The sequence below is a fragment of the Sceloporus occidentalis genome, unplaced genomic scaffold (genome assembly GCF_023333645.1).
Source record: "Sceloporus occidentalis isolate IW3139 unplaced genomic scaffold, rSceOcc1.0.p SCAF_57, whole genome shotgun sequence".
NCBI lineage: Eukaryota > Metazoa > Chordata > Lepidosauria > Squamata > Phrynosomatidae > Sceloporus > Sceloporus occidentalis.
In genome coordinates, this window is record NW_028317037.1 from 1510371 (window position 1) to 1520000 (window position 9630).

The 9630-nt window shown below is 43.8% G+C and overlaps 2 protein-coding genes across 2 annotated transcripts in view; one reads left to right on the top strand and one right to left on the bottom strand.

Annotated features, from left to right (window-relative positions):
• The window catches only part of LOC149287671 (uncharacterized), a 432704-nt gene that overhangs the window by 312833 nt on the left and 110241 nt on the right, over window positions 1-9630 (top strand). The gene's annotated exons all lie outside the window — the stretch shown is intronic.
• Window positions 2855-9630, bottom strand: part of LOC149287675 (uncharacterized) — a 12053-nt gene continuing 5277 nt past the window's right edge. The window contains exons 3-4 of the mRNA XM_089492601.1: window positions 7677-7797; window positions 2855-4464 (exon numbers count right to left, since the gene is read on the bottom strand). Of these exons, the coding sequence (XP_089348727.1) occupies window positions 3314-4464; window positions 7677-7797 (1272 nt within the window). The 3' untranslated portion in view covers window positions 2855-3313. The remainder of the gene's footprint in view (window positions 4465-7676; window positions 7798-9630) is intronic.

Genomic DNA, 9630 nt, shown 5'->3' on the forward strand with positions numbered 1-9630 from the left:
GGTTCCAGGAAGAGGCGCAGTTGGCGTATCAACCAAAGCTAACAACAGGCACTCCTTGCTGTCGCATCTATCTGAGATGACATCTGGAGTGACAGATTCAGGAGCACCCCCAAACTGCAAACATAGTCCTTTAGGGGAAGTGCGACCGCTTCCAGGACCGGTTGTCAAACCTCCATACCTGGATTAGAACCTCCAACAATCAGCTCCTCTGTTTTATCTGGATTCAGTTTCAGTCTGTTTTTCCTCATCCAGCCCATTACTGCCCCAAGACATTCATTCAGAGGGGAGATGCCTTCCTTATTTGACGCTGAGATATCTCTGGGTGTCATGAGGATACTGATAGCACCCTGCCCCATGCCTCTGGATGATCTCTCAGCGGTTTCATGTAGATATTAAACAGCATTGAAAGAAAGCATTCTTAAAGTTGTGCATAGATGGTACCTCACACCATACAACTTGCACACATTACTAAGAGTCCCACCTATGCTGTTGGAGAGGATGTAATACTAGAGGTACCTTCCTGCACAGGTGGTCCGATTGTCCAACTGTATTTGCATTTTGGCATTCAGTAGTTAACTTAGTTTCAGAAATCAATGATCAAAAGATTGTCCCTTCTCCAGAACTTTTATTGCTTTCAGTGTTTATTAATGAAAACAAGACATTACACAATAAAGATATTGTTGCATTTTTGTTGGCATTGGCCAGGATTGAAATTGCCAGGGCTGGGAAAACTGGAAAGGTCAATATGACTGATTGGTGGTCTCGATTTTGGGATTTTTGGTTTATGGGAAAGCTCACTGATCAATCTAGAAGGTTGCGGGGTGGACTCTTCCTCTGCCTTTTGAAGAACGATGACCCCACTTATATCTGATCTCAACCACATTGGAGCAAAAGTGGGCCTTCCTTTGTAATAGGATTCCCTTTCGATGACTGAACTGGTGCAAAGAAGGTATCTCTGTCTTCTGAGTCCATCCCTGTTTTTATGTCATGTTGCCCTTTTACATCCCATGTGACCTTGAATTTTTGAAGTTGGTTTTTAAGGTTTAAGAAAAAACAGCATTAGTGACAGGACGAAGCCCTGAGGAACACCAGATTTAAGCTCCCTTTTAGAGGAGCAACTGTCCTCAAGCATCTCCATCTGGAATCTGCCTGAGAGATAGGACCAGAACCACCAGAAGACATTGCCCCCGATCCCCAATTCCCTCAGGATTTCCATAAGGATGCCATCGTCGATGGTATCGAAGGCCTCTGTGAGATCCAAAAGCATCAACAGGGTCACACTTCACATGTCGATGCTCAAGCAAAGATCATCTACTAAGGCGGCCATAACAGTTTCGACTCTGTATCCCACCCTGAAGCCAGTTTGAAATGGGTCCAGATAATCCATTTCATCCAAGACCGCTTGGAGTTGAAGAGCAACTGCCCTCTCAATCATGTTGTTTAGAAATAGAAGATGGGAGACCGGTCTGTAATTGTTCATCTCCAAGGGATCTAGGGAGGGCTTTTCCATAAACAGCCGTAACACTGCTTCTTTTAAGCAAGATGGAAAATAGCCCTCCCTAAGAGATGCATTTATGATATATCTCAGGTGAGTCCTAAGTGCATCTCCTCCTTGGATGACCAGCCATGAAGGGCAAGGATCCAGAGGGAAAGTTGTCTTCTTCTCATTTCCAGGGAGCGTGACCACCTCCTTAGTACTCACAGATTCAAAGTGATCCAGTATGATCTTATTCACAGAGTCACTGGACACCTGACCTATGGCCTCTGCAACAATGCTGGCATCCAAGTCAGGTCTTAGCATTTAAAGCAGGGGTCCTCAAAGTCCAGCCCTCCAGATGTTTTGGACTTCAGCTCCCAGAATCTCAGATCATTGGCCAAGCTGTCAGGGAGGGCATTATGAGGTAGGAAGGAAATTTGCATGTGGATGGTGATTGGCTGAGAGACAAAGAGGAAGGAGGAGCCTTTGTAGGGCTCTGTAAGTCTATTCAGATTGACTGTAGACTACTGAGGTAGGAAGGAAATTTGCATGTGTGTGGTGATTGGCTGAGGCTTCTGGGAGATGAAGTCCAAAACCCCCTCCCCTCCATGGCCATGCCTCTCTCCAATGGTCCCCACAGCGTCTATTCTCATAATAACCCCCCAAGTACCTGGGACCCAAGGAATCCTCCTAGTAGGGGGCAGGGAACGAAAGAGGGAGAGGAGACCTGGCAGGCCCCCTGCCTTTCTTTGGGAGAAGAAGACAGGTTTCCTTCCTTCTTATAACCCCCCAAGGGGCCCCCAGAAGACCCTCCAGCCATTCCTCTGAATGAACAAGGGCTCTCCCCACTTCCCTCCCTCCCTAAGAACAGACTGTGAGGGCAGCCATGGCTTCAGGAGCTGAGACTGTGCATACATAGATGCCCCCAAAGGCTCCTCCTCAGCATTCACAGGGATTGCCAGGGCCTAGATGCTGCTGCTTATTATGCTGGTGGCCTTTGCAGGAAAGGAAGGTATGCGCCGGGGTTCAGCAGCCTCCCCTTCCTTCCCTCATTTCTTCCTTTGAGGAGATCGCAATGGAGGCCAAGGTGCAGAGCTGGACTCAGGAGGGAAAGCCAGGAAAGGAAGGCATTAGTTTTGAAATATAGCTGTCTCTGTGTATGCTGTATGTTTGTGTGTTTCTGTGCACGTATGTGTGTGTGTGCCCCTTCTGTTCTTATGGCTGGGAATGGAGCTGAGGACTGAGGAGAGAAAAAAGGGTCAGTTTGGGCAAATTCAGAACTTCTGTGCATCAAAGAGTCCAATGTGTTGAAATAGCAAAGAACTTTATTGAGAACACACAGAAATCCAGTGTTTAAGCCAGAACTGCCCACTACAATACTAACAATACATTAAAACCCCAAACGTTCAACATCACCCTCTTCCAAACCTAGCCTCACCCCCAATTCCCACAGTCTATGCCCCACAGGTAACAAGGCCCCCTTTGCCATTCCCACAAACTAGCCCTTTCTGTTAATACCCCAAAATTTTCTTCAAACAACATCTCACACTTTGCAAAAGATATCATTTCTGTAACTATTCTATCCAGCTGCAACAAATCCTACCCCTCATCTACCTAACCAATATCACGACCCACAATCCCCAGCCAAATTGACAACCCAAAGCAATTACCTATACTATTAGCAATTAAAACCTAAACTTAAACAAATATGACTTTAAAACATAAACAGACATATGGACAGACAAAGCAAATAAAATCATAAGGGCCTTTTCTTATTACGACAGGATTAAAAATATATTCTTTGTACTCCTTCTTGACAAATATAATGTTAGTTCATTACTGGGATTTCTGTAGCTTCTCTCCTGTGTGGCCTCTCTCATGTTTCACTTGGGCTGACTTGTCAGAGAAACCTTTCCCACAATGCTGGCATTTGTATGGCTTCTCTCCTGTGTGGATTCTCTGATGTTTCACTAGGTCTGACATCTGAGAAAAACATTTCCCACAATGCTGGCATTTGTATGGCTTCTCTCCTGTGTGGATTCTCTGATGTCTCACTAGGTGTGACTTCGTAGAAAAACATTTCCCACAATGCTGGCATTTGTTTGGCTTCTCTCCTGTGTGGACTCTCTGATGTGTCACTAGCATGGACTTCCAAGAAAAACATTTCCCACAATACTGGCATTTGTATGGCTTCTCTCTGGTGTGGACTCTCTGATGTGTCACTAGGTTTGACTTCTGAGCAAAACATTTCCCACAATGCTGGCATTTGAATGGCTTCTCTCCTGTGTGGACTCTCTGATGTGTCACTAGGATTGACTTCAGAGAAAAACATTTCCCACAATGCTGGCATTTGTATGGCTTCTCTCTGGTGTGGACTCTCTGATGTGTCACTAGGTATGACTTCCAAGAAAAACATTTCCCACAATGCTGGCATTTGTATGGCTTCTCTCCTGAGTGGACTCTCTGATGTGTCACTAGGACTGACTTCAGAGAGAAACATTTCCCACAATGCTGGCATTTATATGGCTTCTCTCCTGTGTGGATTCTCTGATGTTTCACTAGGTCTGACTTCGAATAAAAACATTTCCCACAATGCTGGCATTTGTATGGCTTCTCTCCTGTGTGGACTCTCTGATGTGTCACTAGGTTTGATTTCAATGAAAAACATTTCCCACAATGCTGGCATTTGTATGGCTTCTCTCTGGTGTGGACTCTCTGATGTGTCACTAGGTTTGATTTCAATGAAAAACATTTCCCACAATGCTGGCATTTGTATGGCTTCTCTCTGGTGTGGACTCTCTGATGTGTCACTAGGTTTGATTTCAATGAAAAACATTTCCCACAATGCTGGCATTTGTATGGCTTCTCTCTGGTGTGGACTCTCCGATGCATGACAAGGATTGATTTGTAAGCAAAACGTTTCCTACAATGCTGGCATTTGTGTGACTTCTTTCTTCTGTGGACTCTCTCATGAATCAAATGTTTTTCTGTAAAGAAGGACAATGACAGACAAGACTGAAAATCAGAGTTAAGAGAGGGGGGTGTTGCCCCATGATTTAGCCCTCATTAACCCCTCCTTATTAGAGATTAAATTAATAAAGTTGCTGTGAGTAACCCAAGTATGACCCTGCTGCTTATGCCCCTAAATCCATTGAATGGTTGCATCCTTACTCATAGGAGCTAGAAAGAATGGGGACTGCCTTGAATGATTCAGTAGAAGGAGATAGTCAAAGGACTGTTAAAAAATATTCCTTTAACCATGTGCAAAAAGAACACTTTGATTGACAGGTGGCATCATATCCTGTGAGACTGCCATAGAGTGCTGAGTCAGAGCCCAAGGTATGATGCAAGCTAACTGCAGAGGTCACTTCATGCTGTTTGGCACCAGGAGATGACTCCCAACCAATACAGTATGCAGCTCATATGCGGATTGGATTGGAGTTGTGTGTTCAGGAGACGGTGAAGTTGATGGAAGTTGGAGAGGAGAGCTTGCAAATATTTGTATTGTTTTGCAACTCAAGAGAGAGAACCTCCAAGGATTTCGAGGAAATCAATTGTGTTTGTGACTTATTTTTAGTGTGAAAAGTGTTCAGTCATTGCCAACGCCTATATCTAGATACTTGCTTCTGTACTCTGCTATGTTATTTTTGAGCTGCATCTGGGTGCATCACCTCAGATTGCAATGTACATTGGCTTGTGAACGCAATCAAAATTCAGAGCCAACAAGGACGTGAGGCATTTGCATCAAACACCCACTGAATTCAATTCGGTTTCACACCATTCTTCCCCCACACAGGAAATATTCTAAAGTGATATAAACCTTTCTGAACCCTTGGTTTCTGCCCCCAAGCACCAATTTCACTATAAATATCAGCCCAGACTTGCTGCTCTTCAGTGTCAGTCCAGTTACAGACAGACACTCTGTTTGTTTTCTTGGCTAAGCACCTCCATGCACTCACCAATCCCAATTGTCACGGGAACTACTGACCTCTTCCCACTCCAAATCCTCAGCAATTGGAAGAAAGAGCTGGACAGATAACGTATCACCATTAACAAAGCCTTACATCTATTCACCACTCCCATCTTTGTTACCTAGTTCTTGCGTGTGTGTATGAACACTTATTTGTATGTGTCTGTGTGTTTTGCTTTCCCCCTAAATAAAACACAAAAACCTACTTCAAATCCCTCTGAATATCTGTTTGATTCAGGACCTGCTATAGCTTGGCTGAGTCCAGAGGTCACTATTGCCCCAGTAAAACTATTTTGTTCTATTCAGCTAATTCCTCTAAAAGCATAGCACTTGCTGGGTATCCTCCCTAGACTCCAGCATTTTGGGTAACAAAGGACTTCTTCAATCAACCATGGAGCTAAGGAAGCTTAGGTAGGAAAAGAAACATTAGCGAAAAATGAATTTTTGTGTCAACTTTCCTCTCTTCATATACATTGCTGATAATTGCAATATGGAGCTCCTTAATATGTCTGAAAACAAGGCCTGAGCCATGTTCTCACAGTTCACTCAAACCAGTTCTTAAAATCTGTGAGGTTGGTGGCTGCCTCCCAATCCCCAAGGCCCCTCTCCTGGCCCTTCCCAGAGGTCCCTTCCTCTCCACACAGAGCTAGGAGATCCTGGCTTTGCTCCTGCCTTCCCCTCCTGGCTCCCAAGGGCCTGATCTCCTTCCCTTTCTTCATCCGCTCTCCAACCTTCCCTCTTGCCCATCTGCACTGCTTCAGCATCTCACCTTGAGCATCTCTTTCCCGCTTTTCTGTTTTTCACATTCCCTCCATCTCTCTATCACAGACAGAAACACACCCACATTGTGTGTGTGATGCATAAAAGGGACACCTTGAAGCCCATTTCTTGAGAAAGGCAGGATAATCAATATACAAATAATGTATTAGGAAAGGGAGAACAAGGGGGCTGGGACCTGGATTCCAATTATGGTGAGGGTCAAATGCCAGAGAGGCGCCTTAAAACAGCTTTAAGGCATCTCCAAGACTGGGATGGATTACTATTGGGGGTGGGGATTACATTGGCTCCCAGGGGATCTCAGAGGCAACCTCACATTGTGTCACCTAAAAATATGGAATAATGTTTTGTCCCTTAATATCCCACAGCATCCGTTTTGGGAAAGTGGAGGCCATTTTGCCACTGTTGGGCCATCTCTGAGCCATTGCAGGGCCAAAGGATGTCTGTTCCCCAGAAAGCCTCTCCAGAGCCTCAAAAGGCTGGAAGAGGGGCCACAAAAGCCAGGAAACATGCTCAGGAATGGGCTGAGGACCATTTAGGGGCAAAAAGCATTAATCTCCATGGCTCCTTCCCACAAAATTCCAGAACTCGCAGTTTAGGATTCGATATTTAGAAACCTTACAAAGTGGAGAACAATAAATTAGAAATTCCACTATTCCACAGGAGGTTGTTATGGCAATTAAATTACGTGTGAAAGGGAACTAGGAATGGTAGCCGAGCACAAGTTGAACATGTGTCAACAGTGTGATGCAGCAGCTAAAAAGGCCAATGTGATCCTAGGCTGTATCAATAGGAGTATAGTGTCAAGATCCGGGGAAGTAATAGTGCCACTCTGTTCTGTTTTGGTCAGGGCTCACTTGCAATAATCCTGTGTCCAGTTCTGGGCACCACAATTCAAATAGATGTTGAGAAGCTGGAGCATGTCCAGAAGAAGGAAACCAAAATGGTGAATGGTCTGGAAACCATGCTCTCTGAGGAACGACTTAGCGAGCTGGATATGTTTAGCTAGGAGAAGAGAAGGTTAAGACTGGATATGACAGCCCTGTTCAAATATTTGAAGAGATGTGATATTCTGGATGGAGCAGGCTTGCTTTCTGCTACTCCAGAGAAAAGGACATGGAACAATTGATGCAAGCCACAGGGACAAGAGATTCCACTTAAACTTTAGGAGGAACTTCCTGAGAGAAAGAGCTCTTCAACAGTGGAATATACTTCCTCAGAGTTTGGTGGAGTCTCTTTCGTTGGAGGTTTTTAAACAGAGGCTGGATAGCCATCTCCTGGGGGTACTTTGAATGTCTATTCCTGCATGGCAGAAGATTTAACCAGATGATCCTTGTGGTCTATTTCAACTCTTTGATTCTATAATTCTAAAGTGGAATCATAGCGCTCTGACAGTGAATTATGAAGGGCTCTCAGTCTTCACAGGAAGGGCAATGGATTCAGGTTCCTTACCCACAGAGGCCACATTCTCGTAATTCTCCATCATCACATTACTGTACATAAGTTTCTGCTTTTTAGTCAACAGTTTCCATTCCTCCTCAGTGAAATATACTGCCACATCCGCAAAGGTCACCTGCAACAGAAATAGCCCTCATCCAGAGAGTGATAAAAGGGGAGGAAAGCACATAGTGCATTGCAAATATTGTTTCAACAATTCAGAATTCAGTCCAGGAAATAAACTTTAAATTCTGCAAGCAAGAAAAAGCTACAGCCTTTGAGATCCAGTTTGTCTCAAATTTTTTCAATATAATATACAATATAATAAAGAATATAATTTAGGCCATTTCTGGGATATTATTGATTGATTAGGGTACTGACTATCCCAACATGTATAGTACATTTAATAACCAATAAATTATAGTACATTTAGCCACATCTCACCTAATTTCATTTTTAAAAAGAAGTTCTGGGGAGTACTCTGGGCTTGAGGGCCACTGAGCCCACCCTCAATTTAGGTCCAGAGATATTCTTCTATATCCCCCAGCATTTCACAGATTGGGAAAGCAAGACACATGTCGACAAGCAACACCAGAAGGGGGTCAAGATGGCCAAAGTTGTTAATAATAAATATCACTCAAGTGAGGAAGGTTACAGCATTTTGCTTTTGGCAGAGATTCCTGGCAATGGCAAGACCCTGCCCACTTTTCTCCTCCCCTCTCCCCTCTTTTGCGTTGATGGGCTGCAGACGCTTCTGAACCTGGAATGTACTTTGCAGCAACTGAATTGACCTGAGGAGAAAGGGGGAAATGGTAGGAGGAGAGTGAAATAGGACATTTTCTAAGCCCCTGAAAAAATGAGGTGACAGAGGATTAACCAGGACTCTCTCTGCCACATTGGGACAGGATGTTCTCCGCTTGCTTTCATGAGTAGGGATGTAAAGAATATTCTCCAAAATTCGAAAATTAGGAGAAAAATGGCAATTTCGAACATTTCTATTACAATCTGGAGAGGAGAAATTCTGAATAATTCTCTATCAATGAGTAAGAATATTGAGGCTAGTCATTTCGAAATGAGAGGGAGAGAAGAATCCTTCATCTGAATCTCGATAGCCACTATTTGCATATTTTGTGTAAGCAAAGCTACCATTCATCCTGGAGGCTATTTCTTTTGTTAGGGTGATTTGCTCCAACTTTGCTTAATCACAGCAGCTTTGCTTTGAAAAACAAAAGATAACAAAAGGTGAGGCTTCTGCCCTTTATGCCATGCTCTGACATTCAAGTTCTCACAGAACAGAAGAACTTGAAATCTCAAAACTTTTATCAGGAAAGGTCTTGGCCACCGTTTTTTGGAGTAAGACAGGTATTTTGATGATAAAAAAAAATGACTAATCACTTTGATGAAATACAGTTACATCACTATGATCTGGAGATTACCTTGCAGTGGAGACATTGATTTGGGTTCTCCAAGGCCAAGAAATTCAAGTACATACACACACACACACACACACACACACACAATGCAAAATAAATGTAGGTTTGCCTTAGCATCACCTTGAGAGAGCTGGAGAGAGAGGTTTGTCATGTCCTGCCTCTGAGGCTGAGAGACTGTGCCAATTATTATTATTATGATTGCATGACCTCTTAGCATCACCATGGGAGAAGTGCAGAGAGAGAGAGCAGGGATATGTCTAACAATATGTAAGCTGCTCTGATAGCACCACAGACTGCTGGGAACTGCAGTCTAATAAGGCTGCAGTGCACACTGCAGAAATAATCCAGTTCGACAATACTTTAATGCTATGGAAACTCCTGGGATTTATAGTATGTTGTGCCACCAGAGCTCTCTGACAAAGAAGGCTAAATGTCTCACAAAACTACAATACCCAGATATTGTTGTTGTTGTTGTTTTCTTACATCCCTGGCACAGACTCTCAGCCTCAAAGGGAGGCACTGCCCTCCCCCAACAA